The 17,516-nt window shown below is 40.8% G+C and overlaps 2 protein-coding genes across 5 annotated transcripts in view; one reads left to right on the forward strand and one right to left on the reverse strand.

The window, feature by feature from the left end:
- RARS2 (arginyl-tRNA synthetase 2, mitochondrial) overlaps positions 1–10,887 on the reverse strand; it is a 29,652-nt gene extending 18,765 nt beyond the window's left edge. For both annotated transcript variants that reach the window (XM_063389623.1, XM_063389622.1), the window contains exons 1-7: positions 10,700–10,887; positions 9,992–10,065; positions 9,270–9,375; positions 6,409–6,492; positions 4,984–5,081; positions 3,828–3,883; positions 2,236–2,319 (exon numbers count right to left, since the gene is read on the reverse strand). In XM_063389623.1, the coding sequence (XP_063245693.1) occupies positions 2,236–2,319; positions 3,828–3,883; positions 4,984–5,081; positions 6,409–6,492; positions 9,270–9,375; positions 9,992–10,065; positions 10,700–10,738 (541 nt within the window). In that variant the 5' untranslated portion in view covers positions 10,739–10,887. The remainder of the gene's footprint in view (positions 1–2,235; positions 2,320–3,827; positions 3,884–4,983; positions 5,082–6,408; positions 6,493–9,269; positions 9,376–9,991; positions 10,066–10,699) is intronic.
- ORC3 (origin recognition complex subunit 3) overlaps positions 10,888–17,516 on the forward strand; it is a 33,700-nt gene continuing 27,071 nt past the window's right edge. For 2 of the 3 annotated variants that reach the window (XM_063389618.1, XM_063389619.1), the window contains exons 1-3: positions 10,888–11,050; positions 13,435–13,489; positions 15,201–15,298. In XM_063389618.1, the coding sequence (XP_063245688.1) occupies positions 11,027–11,050; positions 13,435–13,489; positions 15,201–15,298 (177 nt within the window). In that variant the 5' untranslated portion in view covers positions 10,888–11,026. The remainder of the gene's footprint in view (positions 11,051–13,434; positions 13,490–15,200; positions 15,299–17,516) is intronic. The other variant, XM_063389620.1, reaches the window with a different exon arrangement.

Raw genomic sequence — 17,516 nt, forward strand, 5'->3', positions numbered from 1 at the left:
GGCTAAACACAGAGGTTAACTCTCTCTCCCAGAGGTCACTACATTGTAGTTCTACCCTCACTCGACTGCCAGCTGTCATAATTCCAAAAGAAATTCATTCTCTTGGAGATATTTTTCTTTGTCAGATCTAGCTCAAGTTGCCCAATGGGTTTATTAGGAGCAGAGTGACAGGAAGACAGATGGACAGATAGTGTGACTGCATTTGTTATCTTAAGAAACCTGCCCCAAAACTGCTTAAAGGCTGAGGCCCTCTCTGCTGGGTTTCAGGAAAATACGTTTTCAGTTCTTACATTTTAAAGCCTCTGACAACAGCAGTTGTAAAAGCAGCTGACAGATTGTTAATTACAGCACTGCTTCTGAGAAGGGACCATTACAGTAATATTGTTATGCTATAATTCTGTGAAGCATGACTATTATTTGTTATAATATCTGCCATATATTTGAGCTGAGCCAGCCCAAATAAAGGGGAGTACCCACTTTGAAAGAAATAGTTGGAACTACTAGGTCAAAAGCATGACTCTAAAAGTGGTGTGCTGCACAAATGGCACATATGTAAATAACAGGTACTGTGATCTTTATACCTTCAGGGAGCTTTATATTAAAACATATAAAATTCTTGATATTCAGACTTCAGAGTGCTATTTAGTGTCTTCAAAGGCAGACTGAATGAGGTCAGCTGAGAGGCCTGTTACCCACACAGCATTTCACTGCTTAACTGTCATTGTCACATTTGTTATACACTAGCATAGTTATAAAATTATATCTAAGGGGGAAACATGAATGAAATATGTAAGGATGAAATTTACTCAATTTTTGGTGAGCTCACTCTGTATTCAATTCTTATGAAACAAATCGTGAGCAAAGCAAAGCTGTGCTGTAAGCTACCATTTCATCAGAAACAGGATCAGGAGAGACAAGCTGCAGGGGAAGTACTTTAATAAAGGCAAGAATGTTTTATTACTGCCCTCACAGTCCTGAGAATTTGTTATACTGCACTGTCTAAAATCCAGGAATTTAGGCTAGGACGACAGGTAGAACTGAAGCTCCGTAGTTACCCACACATACAAATCTGAATATAAAATTGAGTGAAAGTAATCGACTTAAAATTTTTAACCCAATTCTGTTCGTAAAATTGATTCCTTGATGTCCCCAAATACAGCAGTACCATTGAAACTGGAGGGGGCAGCATAAGGGCTGAAATAACCACAAGTGACCACTTAACAAACATTGCACTTTGTGCTTGCCATTTAAACATCAATAACTGGACACTTTCCAGAGCCTACTACAAAAGAAGTAGGGATTTTTATAGTTTTCAGAAGTGTACCAGCTTTCAAGGATGAGGAAGTGGGCATGATTGCCTTTTTTTAAATGCCTAAAAATATGCTTAAACCGGCTTTTGGAAGAAATTAGAAAAGGAGAGGAGAATATAGATCAATTTAAAATGCAAGATTAACAACAGAAGTCATCAAAGTTGTGAATGCTAAGGATGGGTCAGGTGACATAACAGAGGGAAAGCTATCGATTCAGCAATGGGACATAAATGATCCCTGCTGTGGGAATAAATACCCAGTCATGCATCCTCAGGCTGCACTTGAGAGGACTTTTCAGTCCCCACTGATGTGACAATTTCAGAAGAGATGGGGGTGCCTATGTGTGTGCATATTGGACTGAATTCTTCCCCTCCCTGTTCACTTGCACATTCTCCATCTACACACCTCCCTTCTGCTACACTTCAAGGGGAAATTGAGTATTTTGAGGAAAGTGTAGGGATACCTAAAGATATAAACTCTCTGGGCCCCAATCTGCCAAAATGTGGTTGTTGTGGGAATTAATTATGCTCCATGAATAATGAGAAAAGGAACAACAAAAAACCCCCAAACCAAGCAACCAAAGAAACAAAATTCAAACCCAAATCCCAAAACAAAACATAACATACAACCCCCAAACAACACATTTAGTCTGAGAGAGGAGCTACTGAGGGACAGAGGGCAGTTGGATAAATTTGGTCCTGTTATTCCTTGGACATCAGTACAAGTCATAGTGCTGATGGATCAGTCTGGATTGTTTTGTTCATATTTTTTAAGGAAATGAACTATACATTACCCACATGGACACAAGGTATCATTCCTTATGAGCACAGAGTGAATCCAATAGGCCTACAAAAACTGAAGCTGGAAACCTAGACCATGGTATACAGTAGAAAAGGGCACAGCATAAAAAAATATTGAAACATACCAAACTGCATGCCCCAGTCACCAAGGTAATTTATTCTCACTACTTCATGTCCCAGTGCAACTTTGAGATTTGCTATAAAATTCCCTGGTAATGAAACAAAAATGATATTATTATTCAGTTGTAGGTAGTCTCTCATCCCTATGGAACAGTTTTCTGGCTTTGTATCATCTGTATTCAAAATGAAGAGGAAAAGCAATCAGATGGAATACTCCACAGGATTTGTTAAAACACCTGACAACTGAAAGCAGCAGTAAGAGTAAAAAGTTCCTTTCTGAGCAGGAAAAGAAAGGTTGTGCATCTGAACAGTGCCACAAAGTGTCTCACACATCATGGATAAAAACATACACAGGTGGGTGTACATGCACATACTGCAAAGTATAAGATCACAAAAAACCTTTTAGAGTTATCTTCTCTCACAAATATGTGGCATTATCCATGATGCCATCACAGCCAGGCAGCCTCATACCAGGTTAGGCAAGCACTCAAAACTCACACACTGCTGGTAACTGTGATGCTAAAGAAACAACATCAAGTCCTGCATCTCTGCAGACTGTTGGAGCAGCTCTGAGCTCTGCACATAACAGACTATGCTCCAAACTTGTCATATCATATAAGAATAGATTTATAAGTTCCAGCTGCTCTTACAGCAAAAAACCTTCATCTCTCTCCTGAGCTTAGTTATAACCTTGAAGTTACAAAGAGGAAATAACCACATCCCTTCCCCTGTTCTCCTTTGCTTTAAGGGTATTTTTAATTACAATACTGTTGTAAAGGATGCAGAAAGCTCTCTCCTTGTATTGTTATAACACCACACTATAGCTTGCAATTACTTTTAATTCCATTATCTGTAGTTAATTAATTGTCTTACTCTGGGACAAACATTGATCTATAGAACTATTTCTGAAAGTGGTTTTTCTGTAACAAAGGATCCAGAAATGGAACATAAAAACCCCCAAAATACTTCAGTTTACTCAACTATCTGTCCATGGAAAAGGAAATTACTTTATGTAATTAATAACTCTACATGATGAATTAAGTATAATTAAAAACTAACACATTATTAGATGCACAGTTCTTGTAAGCTCTTCTGCTACAACCTACTACTTTTATTGTGAGATCAGGAAATGAGGGACAAATACAGTTTTCCACATACCATTAGAGCACTGCACAAGACATTTATTAATTATTCTATCAGAAATGACAGCAACTGTCTCAGTAATAGTGGCATAAAGTAATTAGCATATAAAAGCAAGCTTTTTGCAGGACAGCCACCAAGACATAATGATCTGAACAGCTCTGCAGTCCAGTGTAAAAAGAGAATTAAAATTCAAAGGACTCTCATAACACCTCAATGAAAATGCCTTGGGTGTCTTTGAAGACCAGTTTTAAGCTACTTCATTTAATATTCACAGTCGTAAAACTATATTAGGTGTGACTTAATAAATCTGCCAGCACGACAGCTCGTTCTTTTCTTCACTGCATAATGAGCAGCAAGGTTTTAATTAGCAAGCTGAGCCTGACATGGCCACTCACCCCGAGGAGTGAGGTGTCAGCAGGGCTCCCCTGCCAAGGAGGCAGTGAAATGCACTCACCCACGATGGTGGAACGCAGATGTCCGATGTGGAACTTCTTGGCAATATTAGGGGAGCTGCAATGGATTTTTACAAATAAAAAAATAATGTTTGTTCAGTGGACAGAACTGCCAGATCACAAAGTTAGAAGAATTCAAGTCATGCATCTAGAAGAGCTGAAAAAAAGCCCCATTTTCAATTTTCCCATAAGATTCCCTGATTAGCTTCTGTCCTAGCCAGCTTTCCTATCCAACCAGCTTTCCCTCCGGTACCAGTTAACAGTGCTGTGGATAAATTACCCCACAAGCCAACCCAGCAACAACAACAAATCTAACCAAAGCCCAGCTGTGCTAGTGACAAAGAACCAAAAATATCTTCTCACTTTTTACAAGTATTGGACATATGGGTCATTCTCCTCATGTTTTGTTCAGAGATAAACCAGGATGAGAGATCTTGTGTACAAGGATCAGTAACCAAAATTACATCTGTCCAGCAATGCCCATCTCCACAAAGAAAAAACAACAAAACCCCCAACTCTCTACACAATTGTTTACCCAGATTAAAAAAAAAATTAAGTACAGCTGTGAAATTTCATCCTCCAAATTAAAGCTGAGTTCTTACTTTCCATGACTATAGAAGCCTTACTCAACAAAAATATTTATACATAAAAACATCTGAGTCAGCCACTTTTCATTCCATGGGTAGGTGACAGTCAACAAAACTGCACTGGAAAAGATTTGGGGGGCAGCAATTAACAAGATTTAGCCAGACAAATGCCTGCCTGCTTTAAGGAGTCAGAGAAGAAGGTATTAAGGTGCAAAAAGAAATGGACTAGTGCCTGGAAATTCAGACTTTGTTTCTTCATGACAAAATAAAAAGAAGCTTTCTTAAAAACTGAATGCTATTATGTGTTAAATGAGAATATTTTTAATGGAGGGCTGTGTAAGGCATGAATTCCTTAAATACCATAAACGCATTCTGGGAAAAAGCCTCAACCCCTGAATGTAATTTATATTCTGCTTGGTGACTATATCAGGTGTCAAATACAGCTAAATCTAATATTGGTTAATATGGTTTAACATCACAGGCATCACACTTTACAGCAATGAATAGCAACCAGAAAATATCAATCAGCAGACAAGGCAAGTGCCTCACAGGACCCCTCAGGTGTGCTCACCTGAATTCAATCACTGCCTTTTGTCTGGGAACTGTAGAGAAAAGTTCACTTTTGACTCCATACTCTGAGCCATATTTCCACACCTGCTGCAGCACAGTCTAAAGCACAAATTAAAAAAATAAAAAGCAAAACAATAACCAAAAAAAAAAGTTTCATCAACAGAAAGCATCACCAGGAAACCTGTTTACCAGCCACAAAGGAGACTGATGCCACATCTTTTATTCACATTAGCAATTAGATGGCTGGTTTGCCAAGCAAACAAGTTCTCATACTCAGATAAAAATGCTACTAACTTTTGAAAGCTGTATTTGATCAACTAAAAGAAATAAGAGAAATTGTAGGCAGAGTTTTGGTGAAAATTAAGGCTGAATTTTGTGAAACTTTTAGTGCCAAAAAAAGCCAACTCTTTAGTCCTAATGTGTCCAAACAACTCTTCTTTCTCTCTCCCACCTGCAAGTCTGTAAGGCCAGTATGAATGATCTGTACTAAAATATGTCTGCTTTGAATATCTGTACTGAAATATGTCTGCTTTGAAAGTCTGTAGACTGCGTAAGATGCCTTAAAATATTCCTCAAGACAGTTTGTGTGAGTATTATCAGTAATGTGCTCATAGCAGCAAGTCAGCCCCTCCTGAAGCTGAAACGGGTAAGGTCACTCAGGCCAATGCACTACAGACCTACTCTGTGAAGCTGTATGAACTGGACAAGCTTCCTGAAGGTAACAGAAGCCTTTAACAAAGTGAAATAAAGTAGAAATTTCTCTCCTTTTTCCCATTCAAAAAATCACTTTGATTTTTTTCTGCAACAGCTATTGTTCGTTTTTTCTTTTTTTTAAGAAACAGCATCTGTAAAAAAGCCTTTAATACTCTTCTTTTATGACAGCTGAGAAAGCAAGCTAGACACACACACAAAATTTACTTATGGACCTACTCTCTAACAGCCTTTGGTTTGGTAACAAGGTATATGCATACTTCAGTCAGGATATTGAGGAATACATCTTCCCTTTGGGATTTTTTCCCCTTGATTTTTTTTTCCAGCAAAGTGTGTAATGAAAGATCTGCTATCAAATACTTCTATGTCAGATAAAACTAAGAGTATTTACAAGATCAAAACTTTTGAGTTGTACACTGTAAAAACTCAAAGTAGATGTAAATAAGCCTGCATTTTAAAGCTGAGAGAGAGAGGAAAAAGAAGAGTTATTGTTATTAATAAACAGTAGATGCATTGTTTCCTCACAAGAGGAAACTTTCTTGAGCTTCATTTCAAATTCTAGGCCTACATAAATCAGCAACAGGGATCCTCAGGCAAAACTTGTGAAAGACATTTTTACATAGAAAATACCTCCTAAGACAATAGTAAGTATTCTATGGTTTTATGTTGAGAAAAAATATTTTTTACCTTAAAGCACTTGAAAGACACTACTCACCTTTGCTAATAATTCCCTGTTTATTGTAAAATTCACTGTTCCTGGACCGGCGCTGATTTCACTCACTACTGAATCACATTTTAGCTAAGAGAATAAAACAAAACAGAAACTCTAAATGAAAACAGGTGAACTGGAAAACTGTAATTCAACCCACTGTGAATATTCATTTAATCCACTGTAAACATTTAATGTTATTTATTTGTTTAAAACAATCATAAGTGGATCATTTCATCAATGCTGTTGGAAAAGGGACAATTTTATTATTTCCCATTCATGCTTAATAAGCTCTGAATATAACTCAGCTTGAAGTGCCACACATATGTTCTACTTCAGACCCTGCCTGTGCACAGTCTGTTTTCTTTTGATTGGGAGCAGTAGTTGAACTCTTTGTACAGTCAAAAGCTGAGATACATTTGACAACTTACACAGTAGCTGCCAGCACTTAAAAAAAAAAAAAAAAAAGTTTAGTAACAACATTCTGCGGTACCCAGTATCACAAAATAAAGGACAATTTATTAAGAATTTCATTTACAATTTCTATAAGGCACATGTCTTGAAAATTCTGAACTCAAAAGGCATATTTGGCCAACCAACACAAAATGTCAACACAAATTCGGGTCTCTTCACAGGCCAAGAGCTTTGGATCTCAACCTGTCAGGCTTGAGAATTTCTTATTAAACTGGCTGTCTTTTATAGTCAAGAAGTTGTCTAAAAAAAGGAAAAAGAGGGATGGAAAGCACACTAAAATATGACACAATCACCTTCTCACTCAGTCAGTATCTATGAGAGAGGGAAGATGTACATTCCTACTGAAGCTCATCACCATGAAGAGGAAATTGTACCCCTGTCCTAGGTCCCCAGCTTAAGACAGTGATCTAACCAGGAGAAATCATAGCTAGCTTTGAAATTCTTTTATTTTCACAAGCGCTGCTAACAACCAATTCCAATGCTAACTCACAAGCTATGAGAAAAAACACCTTTACTGTTGATGCTGATTTTTCCACCTTACTATTTCACAAATGGTCATTCTACTTGTGGGGCAGAGAGAAAGCAGAAATACCCACTGGACTTTCTTCACCACATTTGTTCTGATAAATGTGTCCTACATAATCTGTCATTTTGCACATCAGTAATTTTTATCTCTCTTTAATAGGAGTGCTCATTTGTCCTCTCCTCCAAGTGCCCTGTAGTCCTTCAGTAACCAGATGTCCCTGTGCCCAAGGCTTGGACTAGGATGCCACTGTGCAGTACAGAAGCACCAAAAAACCCAACACAACCTTCCCTCCACAAAGAACTGACACTACAAAAATGAAACAAGAATCAGCCAGTCAAGTGAAATCAAAGGCCCATGGAAACAAGACCCTTCTGACCTTTCTGACAGACAATTTTCAGTACTTCAGAGCACACTGCTTCATTTGTTGTCTCACTGCTCTACTATTTAGGCTATTTTAGTCAACTGGAAAAACTCCCACCTCTTATTGTCTAACTTAAATACCTGTATTTCAAATATTGTGGCCCATTTCCTCAGAAGTGACTAAGAGCATTCTGTTGAACCTTGAGGCACTCCATCAGATGTTTATCATGACAAAAACTGCATTTCTCTGTCTCTGCTAGTTTTTGATACATGGTTATATTTTGCTAGTTTAAACACCATGTACCTCCTTTGGAGATGACATGACCAGTCTAAAGTTGAACTAAATGCATCTCATTTATTCACCACCCAACAAAAAAATACCCATTCCTTAGAGATTATGGATTTTTGTTTTCCTTTGTCTAGCTGGCATGTTCTATTTAGTTTGGGGGCTTATACTGATGGTCTGTTTTTCTCTACTGTTAAAATTACTCCTCCATGTAAAGCTGTAGGGCTAAATGTTTCAGGATTATTTACTGAGCCACAAACAATAAAGGAGGGAGGAAACTTTCAGCTTCCTAGACACTGGGAACAGCAGCTTTTTTAAAAATTACACACAAGGAAAAAATAAAACTTGTTACTGTGATGATACAGTCACTGAAACAGATTAAGAGGGAGGCTGCCAAATCCTTGGAGGCTTTTAACACCTCATTGGATTTCAAAAGTCCTCAGCAAATTCATCCAAAATACCTGCAACTGGGGAGGAAATGGGAACAGGTAACTTCCTGAGGTCCTTTCCAACCTGAATTATTTAATGTTTCTAGATCATCTTTCAGTTGTTTCAGAACTTTTGGTTGTGTATCTGTGCATCACCAGTTCTTCTTCCACCTGAATCAGAATAATTATCTTGCTAGAACAGGTCCAAGACATGGATAACTTCAACACCTCAGCCGTGAAGAACGGCATGAGAAATAGTTTAGCTACTCAGGAGTATTACAACTGGATTTATTTGTCCTTTTTTCAGTATTAGCACCCCAGCTACTGCCATTTCCCAAACTAGCATACCTGAAAAATCTGCAGTTCCAAGAAAACTCAATTTCAAGCAGATAAGGGTTTGAAAGTTAGGCCTGTTTGTCCCACAGGCCAACTTTATCCATTGCCTTTGCAGAGCTGGGTTTTGCAGTCTATGGTTTTCCAAGCTACCGCACTTTCAACTTCTTCCTCAAGTGGTGGGCAACAGCACAGACCATGGCACCTTTAGATATCCACCTAAATTCACCAGCACTATTTACTTCAAACTGTTTGAAAACAATTTCACAAGAGCTTTAACCAAAGCTGCTTCTCCAACTCCCTGTGAAGATGCTGTGTACAATTCCAGTAAGTGCAATCAAACTACTTTGACCCAAACAGATGCCTGGAGAAAGAATACTTTTTTATCTTATTATGCCCCTTACCCCTCTAGTCTGTAAGTTCATGATTACATAAATACATGATGAATTCATTAGCATACCCTTTCAGCAAGCTGCTGAGCTTGAAGATGCAGGTCTTGTGCTAAGCAATCACTAGAACTGTTTTCTATTACAGAAGCAACAGAGAGCTGGAAATCAGCAACATGCCTGGAAAAAAAAAACCAACATATGAAAATCAGGAAAAAAACCTGCTGAAACGCTGGGGAGATTTGGCAGATCCAAGCTGACTCTGCATAAGACACATGTAATTGCCAAGCATAACCCAGTCACCAATACCTAAAGATTCACTATATTTAGAAAGCTGGACTAGAAGGCCAAATATCACCTTTGCTCTAATACAATCAGAAAGTAGATATGGTGAGAAGACCACCTCAGAATAAACAAAAACTATGCTCATGAATAAGTAAAATTTGCTTACTAACATTATTGCAACTCTTGAGCAGGACACTGAAAAGAAATTCCGTATAACTTCACATTGGCCCTAAGCAGTTTCACATTCAGATCATCAGTGTTGAAGCATTTGCCATCCATGCACTGCCCATAATCTGTACAGGCTTGTAGGCAATTTATTGACTTTGGGCTTTCTTGAAAAAAATACAAGGATTTAATTCAATTGAACCATTTTATAATTACACTGGTAGAAAAGGTTTGAGGGTGTTGTCTTTATTTTTTCCACAAAATCTTGTTAAGCATTTGCAAGGGTAGGCATGACATAAAATAACAAAACATGACCAACATTGTAGGATAAAATGTAAACAACTACCGCTTTTTGGAGACAGGAACTGCAGATATGGACTTTATTAAATTCTCTGGTGGCAGATCCAAAACTTTTGAAAGCTAAATTGAAAACAAAGAAAAAAATGACTTAAGCAAAAAGACAAAGATCCAAGGAAAAATACTGCTCCCTGTTTAAACCACGGGGGATGCACCTTTTATATCTGAAATCTAATTTCAGCCCAGGTAAAACAACAGAGAAGACTTCATAAGTATTATGAACAATATAATAAAATACAAACCTAAAAGATGTTAAAGGAGCCTTAGAAAAAAAGGCAAAGCAAAAAATCACAGAGAGTTGATTTTTTTTTCACGAAGGATCCCATCGAACCCATTACGGAACGACAGAGTGTTTTGGATGAGTAGAGACCTTAAAGATCATCTCGTCCCAACCCCTCCCTGCCATGCGCAGGGACACCCTCCCCGGCGGGCCAGGCTGCCCGGAGCCCCGTCCCTCGGGCCCGGAGCCCCCACACGGACGGTCGCCATTGCCCTCGCTCCTCCCAAGCCCGGCGGGAGGCCCCAGGGCGCGCCCCGGGCACGCGCGGGGCGGGGCAGCGCGCCGAGCCCGCCGCCGCGGGCCGCGCCCACTGGGAGCAGCCCGGGCAGGGGGGACCCGTGGTGAAGGAATGCAGGGGACATCCGGCTCAGGGGGCACTCCCGCTCCACGACAGCCGTAGGAAGGAGCGGTGCCTACCTGGGAAGCAATGCTCCTCCGGAAGGAACCTGCTGCCATGGCCGTACCACCCGGCGGAAGCCCCACGGCCGACCCTTACCCCCTCCGCCCCGCTCCTTTCCGCCCGCCCAGGGGCGGGCTGGGCCGTACCATTCTCAGGTTACAGGGGGAGGAGGAGGCCATTGGTTGCGCTGGGGGTGGCGCAGCGCAGAGGGGTCTTGTACCACTGCTCAGGGAAAGGGGGGGGCAGCGGCGCGGGGACGCGCGGGGAGGCGGGCGGTGCGTCGGGAGCGCGCGTGCGCGGGAACTCCTCCTCCTCCTCTCCGGTAGCGGCGGGCGCTGGGCGACATGAGCACGTGCTCCGTATCCAAGGTGAGGAGCGGGAGAGAGCGGGAGGTTTCCCCCGGGAGCAGCGCAGCCTGTGCGGGAGCTGGACCCGCGGCATGGCCCGCCGCGTCCTGCGCCTGCTCCTCTTCCCGCCTGCTCAGCCGCTGCCTTTCCCGCCTCCCTGGTGCCCAGCCTCCCGGGCACCCTGGTCCGCTGCCCGCCGCTTCCCAAAGCCTTGCTGGCTCTTCATCCAGGCCCCGCTTAGCCCAGGGCGCTGTTTGTCCCCACCGCAGTCCCACAGAGTCACGGAGTATCCTGGGTTGGAAGGGCCCCGCGAGTCCAGCCCTTGTCCCTGCGCGGGGCAGTCCTAGAGCCACAGCATGAGTGCTGAGTGACCCCGCAGTGTCACCTGCCCGCTGCCCTCCTGGCACAACAAAACCACCCGTACCTGGGGTAAATCGCACTCAGAAGAGAGCCGGGGTATTGTTTTTGTCAGGGCTGTAGGTTTTGTCACTTGTGTGCTTGCTGCCACACTCATTGCTTCACCCAACCACTCCCCTGCCCCGAAACTAATTCAACAAAGAAATTGAACTAAAAGTGCTGTCCCCCACACGTAATGTTAAATATCTGTTATTGCCTTGATGTGTCCGAATTGAAAGCTTTTATGTGGGCTGTGTTCAGAGCGGGCAGTAGGGATAGTGCATTCATCAGAGCATTAATGAACAGCGGGACTTGAAATGTTGGATTGAAACAACTTATTTTATCCCTTGCTTGATCATACAGTGAACAACAGTAGTGTTTTATCATCACAGGAAGACTTCTGCTCTTTCCATTGTTTTTCACTGAGTTGTGATATGCAGCTGCATCCTTTGGTGTGGAAGGCACTGTGCAGGTTACTTCCAGAAGTGAAGTGCTTCCAAACAAACTTAAAACTTCAAGTGGAACAGCTGAATTTGCCTTTTGACAATGGCTGTTGCCTGCTAGTTTGGCGGTGAATCCTGTTCCCCTCACCTTGCCTCCCACGTCTTCTATGTAATACTTCGCAGTTTTATATTCTGGTCTCAGCCACATTCAGTGGAAAAGCCAATGCTTGCAAAAAAATTAGCAGTATTTGTGTTTGGTTTGATTAAGCGCCCATTCTTCTTTTGTGTATATAATTTATACTTACTGTGGCCAATTCTGTTTGTGCAAGCAGCAGCACCAATAAATCTGTAGGACACCTGTTTGCAGTGGAATTGTTCCAGAGTGTTTAGCTCTTGTAGAGAGAGTAACCATTACATTTGTCCAGCTGTTTTTAAATGGTCCTCAATATATATGGTAAAATGGAATGTGTCTGAGGGCATCTCCAGTTTGCGAGGCTGTTTTTTCAGAGAGGATCAATATAAATGTTGGTGTTTTACTGCTGTTTCTTACTTGTGTAAGAAAGGAAGCAACATGTCTGAAGTCACTCAACAGATTGGTGACTGTGATCAAAATTGAACATACCTCCGGTGTTTGATTTTCACTACATCATTCTCACTCTAGTGGCTGAACCTATCCTAGGCTGAGTTCAGTAACCCTTGTGTAAGCATCTCCTTTGAGAAATAAGGGGTTGAATCAGTCTGGTTATTTCCAACACTTAGGTGCTTCCTTCCCCCTTGCTGCAGCGCAAGAACCTCACAGTCAGAGTTGGGCAGTGCAAGTGATTTTTGACGTATAGGAAATCTTTATAATTCCTCAAAAGAGATGAGCTTCAGTAGAGAGGATGAGGGAAGAAATTTCAGATTTTTTAGAAGAAAATGAAAAAATCTTCAAGAACTTACAGCTTAATACTTGCATGTTGAAATAGGTCTAACTGGGAGACGATTTCTCTCTACAGGAATTGCTTAAAGGTTTTTTTATGAACCTTTTCCCAACCATTTGTCATTCTGCTTCTAGCCATCTACTTCTTTTGAGTTGGGATGCAGTTCACTGTGGCTTTGGCATGTCATTTCCTTTTATAAGTGACTTCATAATACTCATTGCATTATTCTGGATTATGTTTTTCATTCATCTCAGCCTCTTGCCTTTTGTTTTTAACTGAAACTGTCCTAAGAAAATCATACTGATGGTGTCCCCAGGGAATAATTTCCTTTCATTCTAAACCTGTTGGAGGTTTTGAGACATTTAAAGAATCTGTTCCTGGCCCAGTTGGTGGTTGAATTGCAAAACATCGTGGAAAGATGAAAAAATTCCTAACAAGTGCACTGGGTTACTGCTTCCACTAGTGTTCCAGCTTGAAACAGAAATATAAAGAGGTAATATGTAATTTGATATTCTTAAGAGGCTGGCAATTCAGTGCAAATTATTGGTTTGATGGAGCACTGAAATAAAAGAACAATGAAGTGGCCTCTGGAACCAGTCAGATTGATGCTTTTATTGAAGTCTGGGGTTTCTTTGCTGTTCTCTAGGGCTGCTTTGTTTTTAAACCAAGTACCAAGAAGAGAAGATTGTCTGAGAAACCAGGTTAGTGCATTTTCATTTATGCTTCTGTTTTTGAGAAGGGTTAATTCTGAAAGGTTCATCACATCTGTTTGAATTAATATCATATGTTCTGTCATAGCTGTGTACAGTTTTCTCTTACTCCTTGTTTGTGAAAACTCATTTCTTCAGAGGAATGCAAGCAAATTATTGGCTAGGGTAAATGCTGGGCTTTTTTTTATCTCCAGCAATCAAGATTGTATAGCCATCTTTGTCTTTGCACTTTTTTTTACTAGAGAACTCCTCCCCATGCTACCATAAGTTTTTTACTAAGAGACAAACAATTCGACTGAAGGTCTGAATGAGCCATTTTTAAGCTGTGGGAGTCAAATTCTATCCCATCCATAAATGTCACATTCTGAGTATTTTGCCAAAGTTTCTTGTGGAAAAGAAGGAAGAAAAACCATTTGTGGCTTTTGTCCACTAGTATTTGCTGTATACATTTTCTCTAGATGTGTATGCAGATCTGTTTGCATTTGAGGACTGACTCTTCTTGGAACCAGAAATAATTGCTATTTGAATCTCAGTTGGGAAACTCACTGTTTTTATTCCCAGGTTAAACTACTTTTATCATCATTAGAGCTGTCAAAAGGTGTGACAATATATATGAGAAAGATGGAGAGGAAAGTTGTGAGGCCAGATTTTTGTCATTGAAAGTTATTGCAACAAGCTGTGTCTAAGGCCTGTGCACGTAGACCACATTGAAGTTTTACCCCTTACTGGATATTATGTTTTTGTTTTTGCTAGATTAGAAATGCTTGGATAGACTACCAATCATATTGTTCTAGTTAGCAAATGCTTTGAGGTGGAAAAATAAATTCAACTGGACCAGCCCTGAAAGAGAGAGGCAGAGGAGCTGGTTTGGCTTTTCCCAGCAGTTGGTTGGAGTGGTGTTCTAAAGCATACTGGGATGTGCATCTGTCCAGTCTGGAAGCCCAGTCCTGTGGGCTGGAAAGTGAAGTTTAGTTGTGAAACTCCTCTGCATCAATAGTTGATAAATGGTTGTGGGGTGACTGTCACACCCCACTAAAGTCCTTTTTGAGGACATTTGCACCTATAGTTTGAGTTTTGGTAGTGAAAAAAGTATATTATGTCTTGGTGTGTTACCAGATGATGTGGCTGGATTTTTTTTCCACTGAAAGTCTAAGATCTGTGTACTCTGAGTTGGTTATGTATTCTAAGTGATTTTTCTCAGGCATACAAATGGGTTGATAGGGGAGACAATGAAAATGGCAGTGGAGGGATGTCTCTCATTTGTCATTTACAGACCTGTTTGAGTGGGTTTAGTGCATTAGGATATTATGCTCATGCCTTTTTCTAGAGATCAAGCCACTGCTGGTGCTCCATTGAATGGCAACCAAGTGAACCTGCAGAGCTTTCTGAAACAAGAGAGAGATGATGATGATGATGATGTTTGTTTTACTTTAATAATAAAGGCTGTTTGCTCTGATTTAGTCTTTAGCTTATCTGGGACTTGAGATAGAAGCCTCTTCTTTACCTTTTGCCCACTTACTTGGGTAATGGATTCTGCTTGTTCCCTTGCTTATTCTACCAAATACCAGCAATTGATTAATTGCTTAAGAGAAAAGTCATCTCTCTGAAATATATATGTACAGTTAGGTGCTTTTTCTCAGGGGAAAAAAAGTTTTGTTTTCATGGGCTTATTTCTGCTTTCCTTTCCTTTCTGTGTGTCCAGCTCATGATTTTAGAAGCACAGGCCATGATTCCGAGGATACTGAGCTACGATTTGTCACTTGTCAGTCTTTATGGAACCAGGTCAAATCAGAAACAGAGGTGAGTCTTGTGCCTCACACTGAAGTGGCGTTTTGCATTTTTAACAATGTTGCTTGCTCCTTTGTGTCTGGGGATCTTTTTGGCACGCTTAAAAGTGCATGGCAGCTAGTTAAAGCAATAGAAGGGCCAGAGATACTGACTGTCCAGAATATAAAGTAGTAATAATAAGTGCATCAAGTACATATTACTTGTAACCACAGAACTGTACACTTCTGCTGCTTCAAGCTGCTGCTTCTAAGCTTCTCTTCCTACTAATGATCTTTATTAACTCTTGACATACTGCTGTTTTAATTCAGTTGATGCTTGCCAGCCCTCTGGAGATTTTAGGCTGATCTTGACCCCAGTGTTCCAGAATTCATACACAGCAGCCCAGGATTCACAGAGGATTTGTGTGAACACAGCTGCATGGGTGTCAAATTCGGAATGACACCGCTGCAAATACGGCTTATTGAATTAGTATGGATGGTGTGAATGGGGTCAGAATTAATTCCACACTGAACTGTGGCCTCCTGACTGTTGTGTGTTACATGGCATGCTGTTGTTGTGTCCCTGTAGCCAGCTGGCTTGCATTATAGTATGAATAATTGCTTCCATACAGCAGAGATTTCCTCCCCTACTCTGTTCAGTGTCATGGATTCTGGGCAAATATTCCATATTCCTCTGCTTGCTCTTAGGCTCTATAGACATCAGGAGGTTTTTTTTTTTTTCCCAAAGTTTGTTCTAGGATGTGCAGTAGAAGCCAGATGGATGTAGCTTAAGACCTGGACCCTTGGGCTAAGATCATAAATTCCTCTTAATTCCTTTCCTACCCTTGTTTTCTTTGAGGCTGTTAAGAGTTTTCCAGATGCTTTCTTCTGGTCTTACTCCTCCTGATGGAAGACAATTCCATCTATACTGACGTATTGATATGAGCATTTCCTTAGAGTTTGAGTTGCCCAAGGGCAGATTACCTGCAGTTATTTCTGCTGCTACACAGAGAATTTTCTTTATACTGCTTCTGGTGTATCTGTGATAACTTTTCTACTGAGTTTTGAATCATCATCCTTTTATCCCACTGTTGGTAAACATGGAGCTGATGGTTGTTCTTACATGTAAAATAGTGTGATAATTTAGGTTGGAAGGGGCCTTAGAAAGTCTCTAGTCTGAACTCCTCAAAGCAGCATCATCTGTGAGGTCAGATCAGGCAGGTGAGGGCTTTAGCCAGTCAGGATTAATTTCTTACATGTTTTCAAACCCACACATGTTAGCAAACCTGATCGGTGGCAGAGTATGTGGGAAACGTGTGGCTTGCTGGTTTGGGCTCTTATTCTAGGGGTTCTGGTAGTGTGCTAAGGTAGCCTAGCAGGACATTCTCCGAAGATTTTGCCAGGGCACTGCTGCCTGGTGATTTGTTGGCAGGCCTTGTACGCGTGCTGGTGTTTTCTTGGTTCTCTGGTTCTGCCTGAAGTGTTCAGAACAGGATTTGTCCTCCAAGGTACTCTGTTGTAGAGCACTCTTGGCCTTTGTACGTCCATTATAAATTGCGCTGTGGTTGTGGCAGCACCATCTGTCATCTGGTGATGACATCCTTTCAACAACTGAAAAGCTGACAAAAGTTTGGCAGGAACTGCCCTTTGTTTTTGGAAGGTGAATTTTGGAATTTTTTTTGTTTCTGTATTGCAGCGTATCCCAGTTTTGCCAGTGCTGTCAAAAGTGGCCTTGCAAATGTTCTTATGATCAATCTCATCAAGGGCTTATGGAAACATTCTTCTCCTGTGAATGGAGAATTCGTTCTACCAGAATCTGGGCTAGAAACAAAAAGGCAAAGTGCAGGGCTAAAATACAGTAATTTTTGCTCTAATACGAAGATATTGGTTTTCAGACCACATAACAAATAGTCATGATGAAACCTGGTGTCGTGACAGTAACTGAACTTCTGACTTTTCCAGAGTGAGAATGCCATGTAAATAAGTGACTTGGTTACTTGAGATGCAGAGCAGCCTGGTGAACTTTCTGGAACATTATCAAAGCAGTGCTAGTAACAAAGTTGTTTTGAAAAGAAAAGATGGATGTATCTTAAGAAAGCCAGGTAAATGTGTAATGCTGTGGCAGACTTAATTCCATTGTCACAAGTGCATAATGGAAGAAATGATATATAGTATAATCATGCAGAGTAAGAGTTGAGATTCTTGTTAGGTCAGCTTAGCAAAAACAGTAGTAATCACAGGAGGTTTAGGGT

Source organism: Prinia subflava, chromosome 2 (assembly GCF_021018805.1).
Source record: "Prinia subflava isolate CZ2003 ecotype Zambia chromosome 2, Cam_Psub_1.2, whole genome shotgun sequence".
NCBI classification, from domain to species: Eukaryota; Metazoa; Chordata; class Aves; order Passeriformes; family Cisticolidae; genus Prinia; species Prinia subflava.